This window comes from Castor canadensis, chromosome 14, assembly GCF_047511655.1.
Source record: "Castor canadensis chromosome 14, mCasCan1.hap1v2, whole genome shotgun sequence".
NCBI lineage: Eukaryota > Metazoa > Chordata > Mammalia > Rodentia > Castoridae > Castor > Castor canadensis.
The window spans coordinates 34,906,147-34,929,324 of NC_133399.1; the positions used below are offsets into that span (position 1 = coordinate 34,906,147).

Consider the following 23,178-nt stretch of genomic DNA (forward strand, 5'->3'; position numbering starts at 1 on the left):
CACCGGAAGTGAGCTGCGAAGGCCCGCCCACGACCGGAAGCGGAAGCGTGGGGCGGTGCCGTGGGAGGAGTCGCTGGGCGCGCGCTGAATAGCGACTCTGGTTCGCCTCCGCCAGTTGGCGTATTTGGCCCCTCACGAGGGCCCGGACACTGTGAGCTGGGCAGGGGGCCGAGGTCCGAGTCCGGGGAGGTGCACGGGCCCCGGGTCCTCCGGTCGGCATGCTCGGCGTTTCTCGGGAAGTCCGGTTTCCTCCCCCGAGGCCTCAAGCAGCACGTTCGCCCAGGTCAGCGCTGAGCCCCGCTCGTCGCCCTCACCTGCGGCGACTCTGCGCCCCAAGGGATTTGCCCAAGTCCGTGGACATTTTTTGTTGTCGTAGAGTGGCGGGTGGGGGCAGTGTTAGTGTCATCTAGCGGGTGGAGGCCAGGGACGCCGCTCTGCATCCTACAGCGAATGGTGCAACCCCCACAGCAACAAAGAGTAGTGCAGAGGTTGGAAATCCTGCTGTAAGGCTTTCAAATCTCTGAAGTTCGGGGTGAACTCCATACACTACTTAAAGTTCAGCTGAGTCACTTATAGGGCTCCTAAGTGACAAGATATACTTACAGTCTCTTCAATCACCATGAAATCTCTTGCCAGCCAAATGAGGTGAGCAAGTCAAATGCACACAGCGTTAAGCTGCTTGTTCCCATCTTGAACACACGCCTGGAGAGGAATCAGGTAAATTCAGTCACCACCAACAGGCTTGGCTCTTACTGCATGTTAGATTAGTAAATACAAAAAATTTTTTTAAAAGATGAAGTCGTTTTGTATAACTAAGTATATTACTCCCTGTAAAAGGGGTCAAAAGCAATCATTATGTCTTTTTCTTTTAGACAAAGAAAAGCATCATTGAAGCTCAGATTTGAGTTGAAACCAGCCTCAATGTCCACCTGTCCTCGCTGATCTGAGGATTTACAGGTGACCAGGTGAGTTCCATGTGGAACTTGGAACAGCAGGATTCCACTGTACTAAACTTCAGGTGGGCTTTTCTTGTGCTTAGGTTGTAGCTACAAGGAGTCACTAAGAGTGGAGGTTATCTTAGGAAAAATTGCTTCTGTTTGATGGCTTCTACTCAGGATAACAATACTAAGGTATGTGTGGTTATGTGTGTGTAAATAATTCAATAAATACGTTATATGCAAATTGCAGCATACATATAAGTAACTATAAATATGTGTGATAGTAAAAAGCACAGATTTTCTCACATGCCATAATCCAGGATTTTATAAACATAAGTATGTATTTGTGTGTACTTGCAGTATTACAAATTTTCCCACTAAAGATTTAGCAGGATTACTACACTGCATTCTTCAGGCCCATTCTATTCAGCTTCTAAGACTGTGACTCTTCCACAAAACTTCAAAATACAGGGGCTTTTGGGGTGAAAAAGATTATTTGAGTTTCCCTGTATTCATAATGGAAATTTGAAATTGAATCAACCAGCAACTAGATGTATTTTGAGCAAGTGGATTCTTTTCCCCCAATGAGATTTAAAACATCCAGAAGAATATTAAGCTACAATATTTTTGGAAACCAGGGTCTTACCGTTCAAGATTATCTTTACCTTGCCTCCTAATAGATTAAGTTTCTTAAAACTTTTCTGAAATGGCAATATATTGATTCATAAGTAATCATATTTATTGTGGGGTTTATTAACTATATGCTTATATGTCTTTTTTTTTTTTTTTAACAATGCTGGAGATGGAACTCAAGCTTTGCGCATGCTAGGCAAGTGCTCTACCACTGAGCTGCTACACGCCCACCCCTACCTTTTTCTATTGTAGCTTTCCTATAACATTCTTGAGGGAATGTTTGCTTATCATGCAGTAGACATTTCGTTGCGTACACAATTTACAATGACCAACTGTCTCATGTATTCAGAACTGAGGGGTTTGCCAGGATATAGGATATTCAGTGTTCCAACCACAACAGTCCTACACAAACCAGGAGGGTTGGTCTCCTTGCTGAGCCAGGTCTTGGGCCAAATGCACAAGGACCCTGGAAAACAAAAACAGACCTTGTCCTGCCTTCATGGAGTATACATCACTGATGATGATGATGATGATGATGATGAGAGTGTTGTAGGGCTCAGTCTGAGAGACAGAGAAGCCTCTTGGAAGGAGTAATAATTAGCTTGAGAGCTAAAAATAAGGTTGGATCTCACTAGATGCAGAGTTACACTGTGGTAAGGGGACGAGTGTGTTCATGAGAGCACTGCCTGTGGAGTGAACTTCATAAGGAAAGCCCCTGACAAGAAAGCCCACATGCTCTGTGAACAAGGAAGTCAGATGGCCAAGGCTGAGACAGTGGAGGGAAAAGGACCTGTCAGATCTGACTGGGAGGCAGAAGCAGACCTGACCTGACTCTGAAGTCTGTACTGAGGCCAGTGGGAAGATCCTGAAAAGATGGGAACTGGGATAGCGTGGTGAGAGTTTCATCTAAGCTTGTCTCTTCCTTAGGTGAAGTGGACTTCGGGATTCAAAATGAAGACTTTTAAGAGGCGAGATGGGAGGTGTCAGGGAGAGGTTTGGAAGTGAGATGATTGTTCTCAAGACCTGGAGGATGGCTGTGGCGCAGGAAAGAACTAGAAAGATGAGATCTTGGAGTTTAGAACTGAAAGTGGATGGTGATGCTTTCATTCATGTGTGTGTTGTCACGTGGCATAGAGCACTGATGTCTCCTTGTTCCTGTCTGTGCAAACCTGCAGGCAGCCCCCTCACCCATGGTCATGTTTCCCTCACTTTGCCACCTTTTCTCATTGCATCCTAAAGGAGGTCAGGCCTATGTGTATCTAATGCTGCCCTGTCTACTGTGGTAGCCACCACCCACATAGACCTATTTTAGTTAAACCATGAAAACTGAATACAATGAAAAAATCATTTTCTCACTCACATTGGCCACACTTCAAGACTTAGTGACTACATGTGGCTACTTAGTGGCTATTGGAACATTTCTGTTATCACCAGACGTTCTGTTGGGTATTGCTGGCATAGAGTGATCCCTCTCCTGTGACCCTTGTCCAGTACTAGTATATCCAGGGTGGGGTTGGGAGTCACTGAATCTGTAAACTTAACAAAACCCCCTCCTGCTCTAATAGACTTCAGGTGGCAGATGACCTCGAAGGCACTTGGGCCCCAAACATGTCTCAGCACCTCCTCTGCCTGCTTTCTTCTTCCAAATATAGTGAGCTGGCTGGATCCTGACCCTCATCTTTTCCTTTGGCTCAGTGACTGAAGCCATACCTAACTGCACATTGGGTCCATAGTGGAGAGAAAGGAGAAGTCCTCTGCTTGTTTGGTCAGGTTTTGGGTGTGTTTTTGTTTTTGTTTATTTCTCTCATTTTCTAAATTAATTGTACAAAATAATGGGTTTCAATGTAACATTTAAACTTATATACTAGGTAGTTCAATCATATTCACCCACCCTCCACTTGTATCCGTCTCCCCTCCTGCTAGCCCCCCTCTCCAAATTGTCCCTCTTCTGTTTCCATGTTTCTGTTTTTTAAATCTAGACTCTGCTTATGAGAGAAAACATACCCTATTAGTCTTGAGTCTGGCTTAACATGGTGATCTCCCGTTCATCCATCTTCCTGCAAATTTGGTGGGAGAGGCAGTGGCAGTGATTTTTTGTGACTGCTATAACAAATGACCACGAACAGTGGCTTCAAACAATGTGGGCTTACTCTCTCAAAGCTCTGGAACCCAGAATCCTCAGTTTATCGATGCCTGCTTTCCTTCCCAAGAAGAATCCACTTCCTGCCTTTCACCTCACTGACTATCTGCTTTCCTTGCCTTTGACTTTTTCCTCCATCTTAAAACCAACAGGAAGCACCTTCCAATTTCTCTCTCTTCCTTTACCCTCCCTCACCTTTATACCTCTGCTTGCATTGTCACACATCCTTCAACTCTGACTCTCCTCCCTTTTATAAAGACCATGCATAATCCAGTATGGATAATCCCGGAAAATCTCCTCATCTCAGAGTCTTTACCTTAATCACATCTGTAGGATTCCTTTTGCACAGTTTCTGGGGAGGAGAACTTGAAAGTAAACATTTTATTTTTTTCAGGTAGAAGTTATTAATCTGTCAGAAATGCAGGAGTCAGAGTCCCCCCAGCAACTCTATTGTTAGGGCACCTTCAAATCTCTCAAACCCCAGGAAACTAGTTTTGAGGGATTATATTTTATTCTGTAACTACAGGGAAATGAAGCCTTCCCTTCTTAGAAAAATGAAGCATTCCATAGGGCTGACAGAGTGGCTCATGTGATTGAACACCTGCCTAACAAGCACAAGGCCCTGAGTTCAAATCCCAATACTGGAAAAAAAAAGGAACTATTCCATATATATTGATCAGAGATAATAATCTCTCTCATTACCTAAAAATGTTTTCAGGTTTTTTTGTCTTTCTCTGACTGCATGTTTCTTCACTGACTTAGTCACCCTTTGAGTGGTCAGATGATTGGAATCCTGCGTGGCTGCAATTCTGCTGAACTGGGGTGAGGGCCTGGGATTGACATGAGGGACCATGGAATCCCAGCTGGCTGAATATAAAGTGAGGAGAGGAAGGAGGAGGCTGATGACCAACAAGAAAGTTAGAAGGTGGACAGAAGTGTTGGTGTGTTTAGATGCAGTGAGAAGGGAAAACATCAAGTGAACACAAAAGAAGAGGAAGGAGGCTAGATTTAGAGAGGGAGATTTCTGAACAGTTTTTCAGGTGGTGTAATAGAGCCTGGAGCTGATGCAGGCTGGAAGGACTCGTGGAAATGTGGGGCTGAGGTGGAGTTGAGGCCAAAGGCCTTGGAGTTGAGAGTTGAGGCATCCCGATTCTATGAAGGTTTCTGCCATCACCCGAGTGAGGTGGAGAAGGTGAAAGAGTATGTGAGTCAGTGATCAAACTCTCCAGGGCATGACAAGTTGAGCCAAGAATGTGCTTGTGACAACAGCTTGGCTTAAAACCTGTGCCGTGAGACTGGGCCAGAGTTTTCAAAGAGGGGCAGAGCAGTTATGTTTCTGGTCCTACTGCTGGGGACATGGGAAGGCAGGTTTTGCCATCATATGCCTGTAAATCCATCCTACACTAAGCAGAATGAATGCTCAGTGTGGAAGACAGTGTGCGTCTTGAGGGAGGACACACCAGGCCGAGAGGCTTGTCCTCAGCAGCACAGGAAGGAGAATGGTTGTGCAGACTTGGTATCTCCTGTTTATTCCAGAGCACTGCCTGGGTGCCTGTGGGAGTCAGGAGAGGCACATGCCAGTCCTCGCCCTGCCCTGTGTTCAAGACCGCTGCTGTCAGCATCACAGGATGGCAGCTGTTGTCCTGCCACCTAGTTGTGGTAAGTTCCTGGGTCCTGGCAGCCAAAGTCAAGCTTAAAGGCCTCTCGCCCACAGAACAGTACAGGGAGGGGGCTGAATAGCTGTGAAGGAAGCATGAACTGAACAGGTGAAGTAGGAGAGAAGCCCAGAGATCCCTGGGTCTGATGGGCAGGTCTTGGGATTTGGGACTTAAGGTGGTGGATACCTGTGGATGTGTCTGTCACCTGTGTGGTGAATGTGCATGAACTTGTGAATTATATCCTTGATTCTTCCTGTGAACCTGATAAAAACAGTGATGCCCTTCAAACTTCAGTTTCCTCATCTGTGAAGTGGAAATGATCTCTTCTTATGTGCAATCAGACCTCTGAGCCCTATTTTCTGAGCCTGGCCTAAGACAGGGCTATGCCCTGGTTTCTTACAAAAGCTATAATGGTGCCTGTGGGATTGGAGGTGTGTGCTTGTGTGTGCATACGTGCTTTGTGGTTGTATGTTGGGATATGGTCAGTCACAGGTGGGTAGAGAAGCCTCCAGAGTGTCAGAACCCAGGGCAGCCTGGACTGTTCAGACTCATTTCTTCCTCCTCAGCTCAGTCCTCCCTGTATGTGGCCTCTCCTCAGAAAGGATGTACTGGGAAGGAAGGGCTTGTCAATGAATTCCTGACTAGCTGGTTTCAGGTGAGTGAGATCTTTCTTCTTCCAAATCATTACTCCTTCAGCAGATGTTAGACGTGTTGCTTTCCACAGCCTACAGTCTCACAACTATATCCAGTCCTTGAACATCTCAGGATTTCTGGGCATCTGATAGCAGGGTGGTAGGGGAGGCTGCCCAGAAGGTGTCCAGGTATGTCAACAGTAGTGCATTTTCAGTGCTCACTCCAGGTTCTCTTGAGTCTGTCTTGTGTTCCTGAGAGTTTAAGGGGAAGCCAAGTAAAGATCCTAGTGTGTCCCCAGGCAGTTTATCATGCCATGGGGAAATCATTCATTCATAAAGTATTTCTCCTACTTATGCAAAGTCCCAGGCCTGTGCTCAGCCCTGGAGATTGACGGAATTAGATTTCAGGAGCTCACAGTCTAAGTGGGAAAAGAAGTAGGAACTGAATAGTAGTGCTCTGGAGTGGGCCAAATACACAGGAGATGAGCACTGAGGGCTGAATCCAGAAGCCAAACATAGGACTGCTTGGAACCTCCTCGGAACCAGCACACATGTCTTGTGCCCTGGTTTTCCATCCCTGAGTTGGTTAACCATCCTGAGCCTCTTGCTATTCATATTGGTGGGGTCCTTTGCTAAGCCAAGATGTTTGCAATGGTTTAGGACCTGGTGACCTTCGAAGATGTGGCTGTGGAGTTCAACCAGGAGGAGTGGGCCTTGCTCGACCGTTCACAGAAAACTTTGTACAGGGAGGTGATGCTGGAGACCTGCAGGAACTTGGCCTCCCTCGGTAAGCCATGTCAGCCCTGTATTTATCCATTGACCCAAGGAGGAGATTTTCCTTTTATTCTTTTTTTTTATTATTATTATTAAAATTCACAGGGCATTTTAAAGCATACAACTCAGCATCTTCTAATATGTTCACAGGGTTATGTGGCACTGTAATTTCAGAACATTTTCATTACTCTTGCTGTGGTTTGTCCCCCAAAGGTTCATGTGCTAGAAACCCAGTCCCCTGTGAAATAGTATTGAGGTAGTGGAAACTTAAAGAGGTGGGGTCTAGTGTGATATGATTGGATCAAGAGATGATACCCACAGATAAGATTCATGCTGTCTTCTGGGAGTGGGTCAGTTCTCACAAGACTGGGTTGCTTCTCTTGAGAGTGGGTTGTTACAAAGAGAGGCCACCCCATGTGGTTAGCCTCTTCTCCTTATTGCTGGTTCCCTTTCTACTTCTCTGCCATGTTGTGACAAAGCCAGAGTACGTTGTACAGAATTAGCACCATGTTATTTGGACTTTCCAAACACTAGAATTATGAGCCCAAATGAACCTCTTATCCTTATAAAGTATCCAGGCCAAATATTTTGTTACAGCAACAGAAAAGGGGCTAATACAACCCCTAAAAGAAACCTTATCATCATTAAGCAGTCAATATCCATTGTCTCCCCACACACACACTCATTGCCACTGATACCCACTAAGCTGCATTCTGTCTCTGGATTTGCCTTTCAGAACATTTCATATAAATAGAATCATAAAACCTGTGACCCTTTCTGTCTGACTTCTTTCATGTAATATTTTAAAAGTTTAACTGTGGTGTAGTGTGTATCCATGCTTCATTTCTTTTTATGACTGAATATTCTGTGGTATGGACATACCAAATAGTGTTTATCCATTCATGAGTTGGTCAACATTTTGGGTTGTTTCCACTTTGGGGATATTATGAATAATGCTACTATGAATGTTGTGTACAAGTTTTTGTTTTAATACCTGCATTAAATTCTCATATTTCTGTTTTGAGGAACTGCCAAACTGTTCCTTAGAAGCTGTACCATTTTTCATTCCTACCAGTGCTTGAGGACCCCAGTGTTCCCCACATCTTCCCAACACTTCTTTTTTTTTGATCATAGCCACCTAATGGATATGAGCGGTATCCCATGGTTATTTTGATCTGCATTTCCCTAACGAGTGAAAACATCAAGCATTTTCTCAGTACTTGTTGGGCTATTTTGAATATCTTCTTTGTTGAAATGTCTATTCAAGTCCTTTGTCCATTTTTTAATTGGGTGGTTTGTCATTTTCTTAGTGGACTGTGAAAAGTTTGTTATATATTCTGGACACTAGACCTTTGCTCAAAATATAATTTATAAATTATTTCCCCATCCTTTGAGTAGCTCATTTTCTTGATAGTGTTCTTTGATTCACAAGTTGTAATTTGAATGAAGTCTGACTATCTTACCTAGTTTTTGTTTTCTTTTTTTTTTTTTTTTTTTTTCATCACACCTAAGAAACCATTGTGAAACCCAAGATCATGAAGATTTACCTCTTTGGGTTTTTTTCCAACAGTGTTTTAGCTTTAGCTCTTACATTTCAGTGCTTGATTCATTTTGAGTTTATTTTGCCTGTGATGTGGAAGAGGATCAACTTCATTCTTTTTTTTTTTTCCTTTTTATTTATTTTTTTCTTTTATTCATATGTGCATACAATGTTTGGGCCATTTCTCCCCCTTTCCCCCACCCCCTCCCTTACCTACCTCACCCCTTCCCTCTCCCCCACTACCCCCTCACTACCAGGCAGAAACTATTTTGCCCTTATCTCTAATTTTGTTGAAGTGAGAGTATAAGCAATAATAGGAAGGACCAAGGGTTTTTGCTAGTTGAGATAAGGATAGCTGTACAGGTAGTTGACTCACATTGCTTTCCTATACATGTGTGTTACCTTCTAAATTAATTCTTCTGGAACTAACCTTTTCTCTAGTTCCTGGTCCCCTTCTCCTATTGGCTTCTGTAACTTTAAAGTATCTGCTTTAGTTTCTCTGCATTGAGGGCAACAAATGCTATCTAGTTTTTTAGGTGTCCTACCTATCCTCATACTTCCCTTGTGTGCTCTCGCTTTATCATGTGATCAAAGTCTAATCCCATTGTTGTGTTTGCCCTTGATCAAATGTCCGCATCTGAGGGAGAACATATGATTTTTGGTCTTTTGGGCCAGGCTAACCTCGCTCAGAATGATGTTCTCCATTTCCATCCATTTACTTGCGAATGATAAGATTTCATTCTTCTTCATGGCTGCATAAAATTCCATTATGTATAAATACCACATTTTCTTAATCCATACGTCAGTAGTGGGGCATCTTGGCTGTAACTTCATTCTTTTACATGTATGTCTCCAGTTGTTCCCACACCTTTGTAGAAGAAACTGTTCTTTTCTCATTAAATGGTCTTACAATGCTTGTCCAAAACCAATTGACTAGGGCTGAGAATGTAACTCAGTGGTAGAGCACTGGGTTCCATTCCAAGCACCACACATACAAAAAAATTAATGAACCATAAACACCAGAGTTTATTTGTGTAGTCTTAGTTCTGTTCCAATGGTCTGTATGTCTGTCCTTTTGCCAGTACAACTCTATCTTACTAGCTGTTGCTTTGTGTAGTAAGTTTTGATTATGGAAGTTTGACTCTTTCTACTTTTTTCTTCTTTTTCATGACTTTTTTTCTATTCAAGATCCCTTGCAATTTATGAAATTTAAGATTGTCCACTTCTGGAAAAAAAAAAAGGCAACTGGAATTTGGATCATGATTGAATTATCTCTATAGATTCCTTTGCCTAATACTGTCACTTTAACAATAGTAAGTTTTCCAATGCATGTCCTTCTGTGACTCATTATTAGTTTCATTCCATTATAATTAAAGAAGATATTTTTGTATGATCTTACTCACTTTGTTTCATTTTGTTTTGTTTAGTTTTTGCTTATGACAGAGGATTTCTCTGTTGCCTAGGCTGGTCTTGAACTCTTAGGTTCAAGGGATCATCCCTCCTCGGCCTCCTGAGTAGCTGGGACTATAGTGCATGCCTCTGTGCCCACCAATGTCATTGTTTTTACATTTAGTGAGACTTGTATTATGGTCTAACCTATGTTCTATCCTGGAGAATATTCCATATCCATTTGAGACTCACGTGTTTTCTCCTGTTGGGTGGACTGTTCTTTATATCATCTGAATCCAGTTGGTTTATAGTATTATTTAACTTACTGACCTTCTGGTGAGTTGATCTGTCCACTAATGAAAGTAAGGTATTGAAGTATCAAACCATTATTCAGAACTCTACTTCCCCCTTCAGTTCTGTCAGATTTACTTCATATATTTTGAATCTCCATCAGAGATCCAAAAATGTAATTGTCACGTTTTCTTGATGAATTGATCCTTTAGATGTGTAATGTGTTTTTGTGTCTTGGAGTAGTGTTTGTTTCAAGGTCCATTAGCTACACCATCTCTCTTTTTGTGGCTGTTTGTAAGAAATACCCTTTTCCATCCTTTACAAGATTGTGTCTTTGGCAAATGTCTTACAGATCAGGATATGATTTGGTTATTTTTAAATCCATTCTCTAAAAATCTGTCTTTTAATTGGAGAGTCTAATCTATCTTCACTTAATGTAATTACTGTAAAGGACCTTCTGCCTACTTACCATTTGCTACCTATCTACTATTTTTTTCTATGTGTTGTATCATTTTTGTTACTTAGTTCTTCCATTATTGTTAACTTTTTTGTGTATGAAGTATTTTCTGTTGGACTATTTTGGTCCCTTTCTCATTTCTTTTTATGTTTTTTTAGTTCTTTTCTTAGTGGTTTCCCTGGAGTTTATGATTCATGTTTTACTTTATAGCAATCTAGTTTGGTCTAATACCAACTTACTTTCAGTAGTGTAAAGAACTTTGCTCCTGTATGGTATTCCTTCTCCCTTAGTTGTTGCATCACAAAATACATCTATTCATTGTGTACCCTTAAAGTAAATTTATAATTAATTTAAGTGGTTTTTTTTAAATCATGTATAGAAAAAAAAAGAGCTGCAAATCAAAACTGCATTGTCATTTGCTTATGTTTACCTCTGGATTTACCTTTGCCAATATTCTTCTTTATTTTTGTGGATTTGAGTTCCTTTTCATTGTCCTTTCATTTCAGTCTGAAGGTATCCCTTTAGCATTGCTTCATGTTTTGTGTGGGTATATGTAATTTTTCATTCATTTTTAAAATTAGCATTTATATTATACAAAGTAATGAGTTTCACTGTGAAATCGCCACACTTGAATATAATGTACTTTGATCATATTCCCTCCCTCTGTTACCCTTTCTTATCCCCCTTTCCTCTTTCACATCCCAAGTAGTCCCCTTTTATTTTCATGTCCTTTGATTCTTTAGGGTATATACCCAAAAGTGGTATGGCTGGATCATATGGAAGTTCTATTTTTAGTTTTTTGAGAAACCTCCACACTTACTCCCATAGTGACTGGATTCATTTACATTCCTACCAGTAGTGCATAAGAGTTCCTTTTTCCCTGCATCCTCAACACCAGAATGATAGCCATGCTGACTGCAGTGAGAAAGAATTTCAATGTAGTTTTGATTTGCATTTCCCTGATGATTAAAGATGCTGCACATATTTTCATGTATTTATTGGCCATTTGTATTTTTTTTCCAAGATCAGGTCTCACTATGTAGCTCCAACTGCACAGTCCTCCTGTCTAAGCCTCCCAAGTGCTGGGATGGTCAGCATTTTTCTTTCAGTACTTTGGATACATCATCCCAATGCCTGGCAGCCGCCATGGTTTCTGATAAGAAAATGACTATTAATCTTACTGAGGGTCCTGTGTATGTGATGAGTTACCTTCCTCCTGCTGCTTTTACGGTACTGTCTTTGTCTTTGCAGAGTATGATTAATATGTGTTTCTGTCCTACTTGGGTTTTGTTGAGTTTCTTGGATTTAAACATTTTTATCTTTCTTCAAATTGAGGAAAGTTTTTAGCCATTGGTTTTTAAGTATTCTTTCCTCTCTCTTTCTTATCTCTGTATCAGAGACTCCCATTATGCCTAGGTTGGTATGTTTGATGGTATCCCACAGGCTCTGTTCATTCCTTTCTTCATTCTCTTAAATTCTGTTTTCTCCTCCTCCTCCTCCCTCCTCCCTCCTCCCTCCTCTCTTCTCCCTCCTCCCTCCTCCCTCCTCCCTCCTTCCTCCTTCCTCCTTCTTCCTCTTTCCTCCTTCCTCCTCCTTCCTCCCTCCTTCCTTCGTCTTCATCTTCTTTCTTCTTCTTTCTTATTCCTTCTTTCTTCGTCTCTCTTTTCTTACTGTACTTCAGAATGAATAATATCAATTGTCCTATCTTCATGGTCACTTATTCTGCCGCCTGCTCAGAACTGGTGTTGATACTGTCTTCTGAAGTTTCCATTTCATTTCCAGTTTTCAACCCCAAACTTCTGTCTGGCATCTTTTTTAATGAAATTTTTGTCTCTCCGATTTTTGTCTCTCCGTGATATTTTCTGTTTAATGAGAATTTCTTGTCTTGATTTCCTTTAGTTATTTACATGTTGTTTCCTTTAAACATATTTAAACATATTTAAAATAGTTGATTTTGTTCCTTTAAACATATTTAAAATAGTTGATTTTGTGTGTGGAGGGGTGTCTAGTAAGTCCAATGTTTGGGCACAGGGACAAGTTCTACCAATTTTTTTTTCTTCTTTAACAGGCCAGACTTTTGTTTCTTTGACTGCCTCACAATTATTTCGTTGAAAACTGGAAGTTTAAAGAATTATAATGAAAGTTGGGTATTACTTATCTGAAATGCTTGGGACCAAAAGTGGTTCATATTTTGGAGTTTAGTGAATTTTAGAATATTTGCATAGGCTTTACTGATTGAGCCTACCAAATCTAAAATCTGAAAAGCTCCAAAATCCAGAACTTTAAAAAAAAGAAAGTCACTGCTTGTAAGGATTTGAATTTTGGAGCATATCAGACTTTAGATTTTAGATTTGTATTGCTTTCTGGAATCAGATTTTTCCCCATCTCTAGGGTTTGTTGTAACTGAATGGTGGTGCTATATTTGACTTTGGTCATTTTCAGAACTAATTTTGTAATGTCATATGTGGCCACTAAAGTCTCTTTTTTGTTATCTTAATGGTCTTCTAGTGGTTTGTGCAAGATTTCTTTGAATGCCTGGAACCAAACACAAGAATCTTCCAGTCTCTTCAGATGGGGTCTGTACATGGATAGGGCATGTAAATACAAACCAAGGTAGGCAGTTTACAACTCTGCCTTGACCTGCACTTCCTGTTCATACAGAGCCTGCAGGTCAATATCAAGGGCAGGGGTTTAGTGCTGCCTCAGGTCTTTTCTGAGCATACACATGTGCATAGCAGTCTAGATTCCTGCAAACATCAGAGAACTTTTCAAAGCCATACACTCCAAACATCTCTTTCCCTGCTCTTCCTTCCAGACTTTTTATTTTTTACTAGATTTCTGTGTCTGTGGTTTTCACTTGCCTCTGGCAATACTAATCCATTGGCCTTTAAATGTGTTCATCACATGTGTCCCACATAGCTAGCTTAGTACTCAGAGCTTGCAGTTGTAAAAATAAACACAAGCCCTTTGAGCCAATCTTGCGCGAGGTCCCCAGACAGGTCAAAAGTAACCATAGAATAAGTTCCATTCTGTTCCCTCCAGGACTATCAATGCTTGCCGTTGTCTTCAAGGTCATGGCCAAAGCAGAAAAGAACATATGTATAGGTCACTTAAAATATCATAAAGCTCTCTTACCCAGATTTAGCTGGGTTTTGTTTGGTTTTTTTGTTTTGGTTGTAGTTCTTGATTAGCCGTTCTACTGATTACTGTAAGCTTTGGGGAAGTTTCCAGAATTCTAATAAAGGTGCTTCAACATTTTTGCAAGTTTCTTTACTGTTTTTTGTGGAGATACAGGCTTTTGGAGTTCCCTGTTTCACTTTTCTTGTCCCTAAGTCTGCACAGGGATTTGGGAGTGCATTGGTGAATAAGATAGACATGGTCCCCACCTTCACAGAGGTGTCTAATTCCCTCCCTGTGAAATGACTTTTCTTGCCCTCACTTTGTATTCTCCATGGTGAAAAGTTTTAGGCTATCTGAAGTGTGTATTTGAACTTAGGCATGGGCTTCTGGTACTGTTTATGCCCTATCACCCTGATTATTTCCTTCTGAAAGTTACAGTATTTTTTAGAATTGAGAAAAATCATTCCAATGTGTCTAAAGTCAGTCACACTTTTTAATCTTCAGAAGTATCAGCTTCCATTTCATGGAGTTTCTTTTCCCCTGAATAATCTCCCTATATCATATGTATTTTCTTCATACCTAGGATGTCATGTTGATAAACCCAATCTGATCTCTCAGTTGGAGCAAGAAGACAAGGTGATGACAGAGGAAAGAGGAATTCTCCCAGACACCTGTCCTGGTGAGCACTAGGTCAATATGATCCCTGTGAGGAACAACTGTAGTCAGGGATGAAGAATTTGGAATATTATAGTAGCTAATATCCATCACGGGACCTCGTGCCCCTTTTTTCTGACAAAGATGGAAAAGAACACGTGGCATGAGCTTCCTTGTGTACTTTTTTCTTTAGCTGTTTTTTCATCAACTCATACTTTCCCTTGGCCTCTGAGGAGAAACAAAAATACAGTTCTTTTCCTTTTGAAATTTAAGTCCTACTTTGCATTCCTGGTAATTCCTTCTTCTGTCAATCTCTTATCTCAACATTTTCCTAGAATCATTTCTTTTAAATTAATACCTAAAATTTCCATAACCACATGCACTTCATTACAAACCTGAGAATTAATTTCTCAAAGGCCACCTTTGCACTTTACCATTTTCCTCCATCAACCTAAATTTCTTTTCAATTTGTTTCAGAGTTGGAGACTGTACTTAAAGCCAAGTGGCTAACTCCTAAAAAGCATGTTTATAAACGAGAACAGTCTAAACGTGGAAAAATGGTAAGACTAACGTGAGTGGTTTTTGTTGTTCCTCAGTAGGAAAATGTGGTAAATTAGAAGACAAAATAACCCAGAGAATCATTATGGAAAGCAGTGTCCTTGGAGAGATACTGTGAAACTGTTATGATTTGGGAGAAAGTCTAAGTTAGCACCAAACTTGCTTCTTCACTTATAGTATCCACAGTAAATATTTCATTAAATTATGCTTGAAGCATAAATTGGTCTTAAATCTCTTAGAAAATATCTTGTAAATACTGTCAGGACTTGTGGTGAAAAATTTCCTTTTTTTAACTGCTAAAGCTTAAGCAGGGCAGAAGCCATATATAAGCACTAAAGACAGCCAAAATATAATTATAGTGATATAACAGTATTTCAGGGAGAAAGAATCATATAAAAATGTAAAATACTCAAAATTACATTTTTCTCTTAAACAACAGGAGAGAAGCCATCGTGGAGTAAAAATCAATGAATGCAATCAGTGTTTTAAAGTCTTCAGCACAAAATCGAACCTTACCCAGCACAAGAGAATTCATACTGGAGAAAAACCCTATGACTGTAGTCAGTGTGGAAAATCTTTCAGCAGCAGATCTTACCTCACAATCCATAGGAGAATCCATAATGGGGAGAAACCCTATGAATGTAATCACTGCGGGAAGGCCTTTAGTGATCCCTCATCCCTCAGACTGCATGTGAGAATTCATACCGGAGAAAAACCCTATGAATGTAACCAGTGTTTTCATGTCTTCCGCACTAGTTGTAACCTCAAAAGCCACAAGAGAATCCACACAGGGGAGAACCACCATGAGTGTAATCAGTGTGGGAAAGCCTTCAGCACTAGGTCCTCCCTCACTGGACACAATAGCATTCACACTGGGGAGAAACCATATGAGTGCCATGATTGTGGGAAAACCTTCAGGAAGAGCTCCTACCTGACACAGCACATGAGAACTCATACAGGCGAAAAGCCATATGAATGTAATGAGTGTGGAAAATCTTTCAGTAGTAGCTTTTCTCTAACTGTGCACAAGAGGATACACACTGGTGAGAAACCCTATGAATGCAGTGACTGTGGGAAAGCCTTCAATAATCTCTCAGCTGTGAAGAAGCACTTACGAACTCACACTGGAGAAAAACCCTATGAATGTAACCATTGTGGGAAATCTTTCACCAGTAACTCTTACCTCTCTGTGCATAAGAGAATACACAACAGGTGGATATGAGTTACAATGAGAAGTTACCTTGGGAATTTCTGTAAGAAAGCTTTTGATGGCCTTTTACCTAACACAAAATGAGAGAAATCACTCCTCCCTCCGCCCTGAAAACCAAACAAAAAAATGTAGCTTCAGATGAGAAACATTTATTATATAGTTTCTGCAGGTCAGGAATTTGGAAGCAGCTTAGCTCTGTAGTTCGGGCTTTGGATCTCTTGTGCAGTTGCAGTCAGTCAAGGTGTCTGGCACAGCAGTGGGTATTTAAAATCTTTACAGATGAAAGGACTGCTTCCAGAATGGCTCATTCCCATGCCTGGAGGTTAGTGCTGATTTTGATGGAAGGCCTTCTGTTCTTCAGCCTGTCCACAGGGCTAAGTATCTTACAGTATGGCAGCAGGTTCTCTCCAAAGCAAGTGGTCCAAGAGAAGACAGTGAACGAGTCAGTGGGGTTTTTTTGGTGTAGTCTCAGAAGGATATATTTTCACTTCTTCCATGTGGTATTGGTCACACACAGACCAGTCTTGATGCAGTGTGGAGAAAATGGTAGAAAATATGAATACCAGGAAACAGATCACTGAGAACCGTCGGGGAAATGTGCCATGAAATTAATGAAGAGCCTTCAGCAGATCCTTATCCTTTTAATCCATATGAAATAACATTCAATAAACTGTAAGTTCACTCTGGACAGAAACCTTATAAGTATAATCTACACAGCAAAGCTTTCAGCCCAAATGATGATGTATTGAGGAAAATCTGAGGAATAGAATGATAAAAGGAATGCCTTCAGTGATAGCTCTAAGGAGTCTCGTGACAGCTCACACTAAGGGAAAATCCTATTAAGGTCCTCAGAATGCAGAAGCCTTCAGTGATGCAAATCCTTTCAGACACACACATAGGAAACTGCACAGCAGGGGAGCACGTATGTGAGAGGAGCACTTCTGGGGTGTAGCTCACTGATAGAGCACCTGCCTAGCAAGTGTAAGGCCCTTAGTTCAAACCCTGTGTTCTCCCAAAAAAAAGAAGCACTCATTTATGCAAAAAGAAAACCCTACAGCACAAGTGTTCACAAAACTGACCACAAGATAGTGACGAACTCTGCAGTGACTGGGAAATCCTTGAATGTTTTCTCCATATGAGAATTAATTCTGGACAGAAAGCCCCATTGAATGTCATCAGTATTGGCAAGCCTGCCATTGTCCCATTCAGTAGGAAACTTGTGAACATAAAGAAACAGGACATCTTCAGGACTGCCTTTTTATGTTAGGAAGAATAGGAAAATTCTCCCTAGAGGTAAAACCTGCAAGTGTACTAACTTTGGAAAAATGTTTCGGTGGTCCACTCTTGAGTACTCATACTGGTGGAACACTGTGGGAATGCAATCTATGTAAGGCTGCCTCATGCTCAGCCCTTCGCTTAGTGACTGCAAAATAATTTATACTGGGAACAAGAAATATAAATGAACGTGGAGTTACCTTTACCCGTGTTTTATGTGTCAGTTGGTCCACTAGCCCATAGATTTTGAGTCTTTGTTTTCATATAAGGAATTATGTCTATATCTATTCCCTAAAATAAACCTTGTTAACATTGTCAAAATTGCATTGCAGTGTATTATGATTTGTTCTTTAATGAGCTGGATGTGGTGGTACAGTCTTGTAATCCCAGCATTCAGGAGGCTGAGGCAGCAGGAGCAGAGGTTGAGGCCAGCCTGGGCTACAGAGTGAGATCCTGTCTCAAAGAACAAAATAGCAGTAATTTACTTCTTAAAATTATTAATACATGACATTCAAAATTTTCTGAATAAATAATGCTTTATAATGAGAATTGGGCAATATTTCTGATACATATTTTCTAAGTTAGTGGTATTTTTTATTACAGAATGTGGACCTTATGATATTGAGTCTTTTTTTTCTCTCTTTTTATCCCAGTATGACAAATTCTGTTAGTCTCTTTGCCAGTGTCCATTCTCTCCTACTTATTTGCTTAAAGAAAAAAAAATTTTTTTTGTTCAAGTTGTCCCTCACCAATATTGGAAATAATCCTCCAAGTTTCCCTGAAACCCAATAGACTTTGTTGCACTGTGCTGGCCATGAGAATGAGGTAGAAGTCACTTTGGAGTCTGGGGAAGCCTCCTTACTCGTTTTCCTCACCCATTTCCTATTCATCTTACCATACTTTCCCTGGAAGTTGGCCTCAAGGGCTGGAGTATGAAGAGCTGGGTTGGTTGGTTGGTTTGTTTTGCTTTTTAACCAGGCTGGCAAAAACTCCACAATGTTTTGGGTTCCCTCAAAGCCTCCAATCAGCAGCTTCAGCTCTGGACTACTTATTCCTGTGTTACCTCTTAGGTGATTAAAAGTAACACCTAATGGTTGAAGCCAAAGTGATTTGTTGTTTGCTTCTGAGGTGATGTTTTCTTCCAACTAAATGCAGAATCTAACTGGCAAACCTATTTGCTTGTCAGATATTACCCATGTTTCTTCGAAAACCATGTATATTCTCTAATAGAGTATATGCACATTAAACAAGTTAATTGTGTTTTCATAGTTCAGATGTTTTCTTTTAATCTTTGGTAATAGAAACACTAAAGTCTTCCATTTTGATTATATGTTAACATTCTTGTAATGTCACTTTTTACTTACCTATTTTGATACGCAATAACAAGGTGCATATAGAATTAGACATTTTCATGTGAATTGTTTATTATATAGAGCTGTATTTTTACCTAGCAAAAGTATTATAATGCATTGATAATAAATGATCAAGCACTTAATATAGCATTTCTTGTAGACAGACAAGAGTGCCATATAAACTACTGAGTACTCATGATAAGCCTAGGTGTGTCCTGTTATTAACCCCACTTTATTGAAGAGAAAACTATTATAGTACACTTGAGTCACTTGCTAATAAGACGAGCCCAGGTTTGAAGCCAGACAGTCCATGCTGTTAACCACTAGTCTATTTACTGAGTATGTTCTGTGGGTCAAGCAAGTTTTGCCATAGAAGCATTTCATGCTAATGAAGAGAGGGTGATGGATTATTAAGAAAAATCAAGAAAATGCAGTATTATAGGTGTCATGTAGAAAACTAAAGCATTTCAAGAGATTTAAGTATAATGGGGAGTTATGTGGAATAGGAAGGAAAACATCTCAGTTAAGGGGCATTTAAGCAGAGACCTTGATGGGATGGGACGGTGAGACATGAATTTGTATGGCAAGAGCAGCCTTGACATCCAAAGGACCCATGACAAGAAGACCAGTAGGATGAGTTGGTGTTGAGGGAGCAATAGAAAACAATGTGATCAGATCCCAATCCTGGAGGACTGAGACTTTTCTTACACTTTCAAGGAGCTAGCATAACAGAATCCCAGCTAGAAACAGTTGGTATCTTCTGACTAGGACACTATGAGCTGATCTTTTATAAAGAGGCAACTCAAGAGTTCGGAACACGTTACAGGAAGACCACAAGAGGCGGTGAAGAACCCAATAGCTGGAAAGGGCAGGCTCCAGTAGACCCACACACCTGAAGGGACAATTGAAGGGAACAACCACTGAAATGTGCAGATGAGAAGAGAGGGTTGTAGAGCTGAAAAGAGGTGAGGGTTAGCATCTAGCCTCAGAATCTCCTGCAAGAAATAGCCAAGGCCAGACCTCAGACTATTCTGTTCTCATGTGTGGGCTATCCATTGGGCAAATTCAAGCAGTTGCCACAAGGCAAGGAAGGTCATTGATGTAGTTCACATTAACCTACCTAGGGGCAGCAGGGGAGGGGAGGTTGATCCACTGGGGCAAGTGAAAGACAACCAGTGCTGCTGCTTTTGCTTCTCAGAATCTTGTCTAGTCTCATGCATCACCTTAATGGAAAGTTCATGTCCTCACCCATGGACTGCCCTGGAGTGATGCTGATTTGTTAATACTCCCACCTCAAACTTAAAATAGTTGCCACCACCAGTGTTCTTCATTTAGGATGAAGGATGGAACCACTAGAGAAAAGTGCAAGAAATAATCTAATGACCCAGGTTTCCAGAGGGTGAAGGCTTTCAAGAGAAAACAAGAATCCCACTGGACTTTAAGCAGTGCTAACAGTCAATACACAACAAAATCATACTGGTATGAATAATTAAACCCAGCCAGAGGGTGTGTTATACACAGAGGACAGAGAGTAAAACATTGAGCACTCAGATGATTCATTGATATTTTTCCCCAAGCTTGATGATAAGTGCAGTAAAGAACCCTGAGGCATGAGGATTTGGACAGAGTGCTAGTCCAAGATGAAAGGAACCTTGAGTGGAAGGAACCTACATAAGGTCCCAGGCAACAGGACCATACCCAATCCTTGGTGCATTACTTTAAGAAGCCAGTGTAGCTGGGTTCAGTGGCTCACACTCTGTAATACCAGCTACTCACAAGGTATAGATTGGAAGGGTAGCAGGTTTGAGGCCAGCCTAGGCAAAGTTTGTGAGACCCTATCTCAACCCATGAAAAGCTGGGCATGGTGGTGTATGCCAGGTTTCCAGGGGGTGAAGACTTCCAAGAGAAGCCTTCCTGTCATCCCAGCTGCACAGGAAGCATGAATAAGAGGTTTGTAGTCCATGCCGACCCAGGCATAAGTGTAAGACCCTAAATAACTAAAGCTGGAGGCGTGGCTCAGATGGTAGAGCACCTGCCTAGCAACGTCCTGAGCTCCAGCACAGTATGACCCCCAAAAAAGCAAGTGCATCTGAGCGGCATTTGTGATGGACTGTAGAAGACTGATGTGTTTCCTAGATTCTTCCTTCAGGAGTAAGGTGCTGCTGGAAGAATTGGTTGCTAAAGACTCATGCTGCCATCTGGGAATTCCCTTAGGCTGAAGGAAGATGCCACACCTAAAAAAATGTATGGCAGCTTCCAGAGGCAGCCCATTTCCAATGACTGGTTTATTGGGGGTAGAAGAGGTGCAGGGTACAAAGACCCCAGTTCAGCCAAGTGCCAGTGGCTCACACCTATAATCCTGGCTTCACAGGAGGCAAAGATCAGGAGAATTACAGTTTGAAGCCAGCCCCAGGCAAATAGTTTGTAAAACCCTATCTCAAAAATACCCAACACAAAAATGGGCTGGCAGAGTGGCTCAAGTGGTAGAGCACCTGCCTAGGAAGTGTGAGGCCCTGAGTTCAAGACCCCAGTACCACCAAAAAAAAAGGAACCCAGTCCCTTTGCCTCAATTTGGGACATGCCTGAAGGGCCACCCCAACTCCATACCCCAACCTCTGTTTCAATTTATCACAGTTCAGTCTCTTATTTCTGGTCTGCTCCTTTAGAGATTGTATTTCCAAGATCTAAGTAAAGGCTGTTAAACAAAAATCATCTCACCTAAGAAAATATCACAATATCAGATTAAAAAGTCTCACTTATTGAAAGATGGAAATAGAAGGACAGAGGTTCAAGGCCAGCCTAGGCAAAAGTTAGCAAGATCCTATCTCAAAAGCAAGCAAGGCACTGGAACCCACATCTGTAATACCAGCTGTACAGGAGGGGGAGGTGGGAGGATCAGTCTGAGGCTGGCCCTGGGAAAAAGCACAAGACCCTATATCAAAAATAAAACTAAAAGCAAAAGGACTAGGGAGATGGCTCAAGTGTGGTAGAGCATTTACCTAATACACAAAACCTTCAGTTCAATTCCCAGTACTAAAAAAAAAATCTCATTTAGATGAGGGCCTGGCAGAAACCAGAGGGAACATGGAGTGAGTTGCAGAAGAAAACATCAGGAGAATTAATAGCTATTAAACACTGAAGAGTAGTATGAAAATTTCACAGTAAGTTGGAGGTTGGTTTTCAGATTCACTCCGAGTGAATCAGGGTTTTTCCAAAGGTTTTAGTAACATCTCTGGAAGTGCCACACTCTGAAGATAAGTTTCATGAACTCAGAGTAAGGATCACATCATAGGAGTAAGTGCAAAATTAAAATAACTCTTTAAAATTTATTTTTTGGCAGTAATGGGATTTGAACTCAGGGCTTGCACTTGCTGGGCGAGCGTTCTACCACTTGAGCCACACCCCCAGCTTGAGATAGCTCTTCTAAAGTCAAAAACCTAGCCTTCATAGGCTCAAAGTCGTTCATTAGTACAATCACAGCCTGCCAGAACAAAACTTTGTCCTTACAACAAAACTTCGTCCTTACAACAAAACATACTTAAGATCACCAATACAGTATTTTCACAACATCCAGTATACAACCACGCAAAGAAACAGGAAAATGTTCTCAACTATGAATATATCAATCAACAAAAGCAGACCCACAAGTCATTTTGGGGATTGGAGTTAGAAGACAGAACTTTAAATAACGATGAGTAGTATGTTAAAGAAAATGGAGAAAACAGGGACAAGACAGAAAATGAAAGAAAATCTGCAAATCTTCCCATCAACCAAAAAAAGGGAGGACACACTTAAAGCAGCAACAAAAAAGACTAACAGTGAAGGACTGGAGGTTTAGCTCACCTGAAGTGCTAGTGGTAAAGCACTTGCCTAGCAGGTCTGAAGCCCTGGGTTCTGCTTCGAGCAACACACACACACACACACACACACACACAATGACTAATGATGATTTTTTCAAAAGAAACTATAGAAGCAAGAAGACAATACATGCCAATCTAAAATTTTGCAACTTAAGAGAGTATTTGTCAAAAATGTTTCCATTGGGACTCTTTTTTTTCAGCTGAAAGAATGAACAGTCTACATGCACTTCAAGAAACACTAGAGAAATTTCTTCAGACTGAAGGAGAATGAGTCCACGCAGAGACACAGTAAGTTCTTTGTGGTCCTGAGTTCCATATCCACAGCTGCAACCAACTGCAGATTGGAACTAAGTGGAAAAAATTTACATCTGTACTGAACATCTGGACTTTTTTATAGTCGTTTTCCCTAAAATGGAGTTCACACAGCTATTTACATCATATTAGGTGTAAATAATCTGAAGACAGTGTAAAGTACATGGGAGCAGGTGCAGGGTCAATGCAATTGATAGGAGATTTTACATACGGGCCCTGAGCATTCACGGATTTGGTATCCTTGGATGAATCCTGTATCCTATCCCCCGCGGATACCAAGGGAGGACTGCACATAAGTCCAAGAATTAAGGTCAACAGGAAACATAAAATGCAACTAAATATACATGAATGTGAACTGTAAAAGATGACCCTGTGTTGTTTTATA

General features: G+C 41.1%; 1 protein-coding gene across 3 annotated transcripts; it reads left to right on the forward strand.

Moving 5' to 3' along the window:
• The first annotated feature begins 48 nt into the window (after positions 1-48).
• Positions 49-17,590, forward strand: LOC109694009 (uncharacterized). 3 transcript variants are annotated; one of them, XM_020175655.2, is made up of 8 exons: positions 49-283; positions 873-965; positions 5,248-5,370; positions 5,936-6,024; positions 6,662-6,788; positions 14,156-14,251; positions 14,704-14,786; positions 15,224-17,590. In XM_020175655.2, exons 3-8 carry the CDS (start codon positions 5,286-5,288, stop codon positions 16,004-16,006), a joined length of 1,263 nt encoding a protein of 420 aa, XP_020031244.1. In that variant the 5' UTR covers positions 49-283; positions 873-965; positions 5,248-5,285; the 3' UTR covers positions 16,007-17,590. The 3 variants fall into 3 exon arrangements, with proteins under 3 accessions (XP_020031244.1, XP_073910315.1, XP_020031243.2); XM_074054214.1 differs by lacking the exon at positions 49-283 and adding an exon at positions 298-717; XM_020175654.2 differs by lacking the exons at positions 49-283; positions 873-965 and adding an exon at positions 1,106-1,130.
• The last annotated feature ends 5,588 nt before the right edge of the window (positions 17,591-23,178 follow it).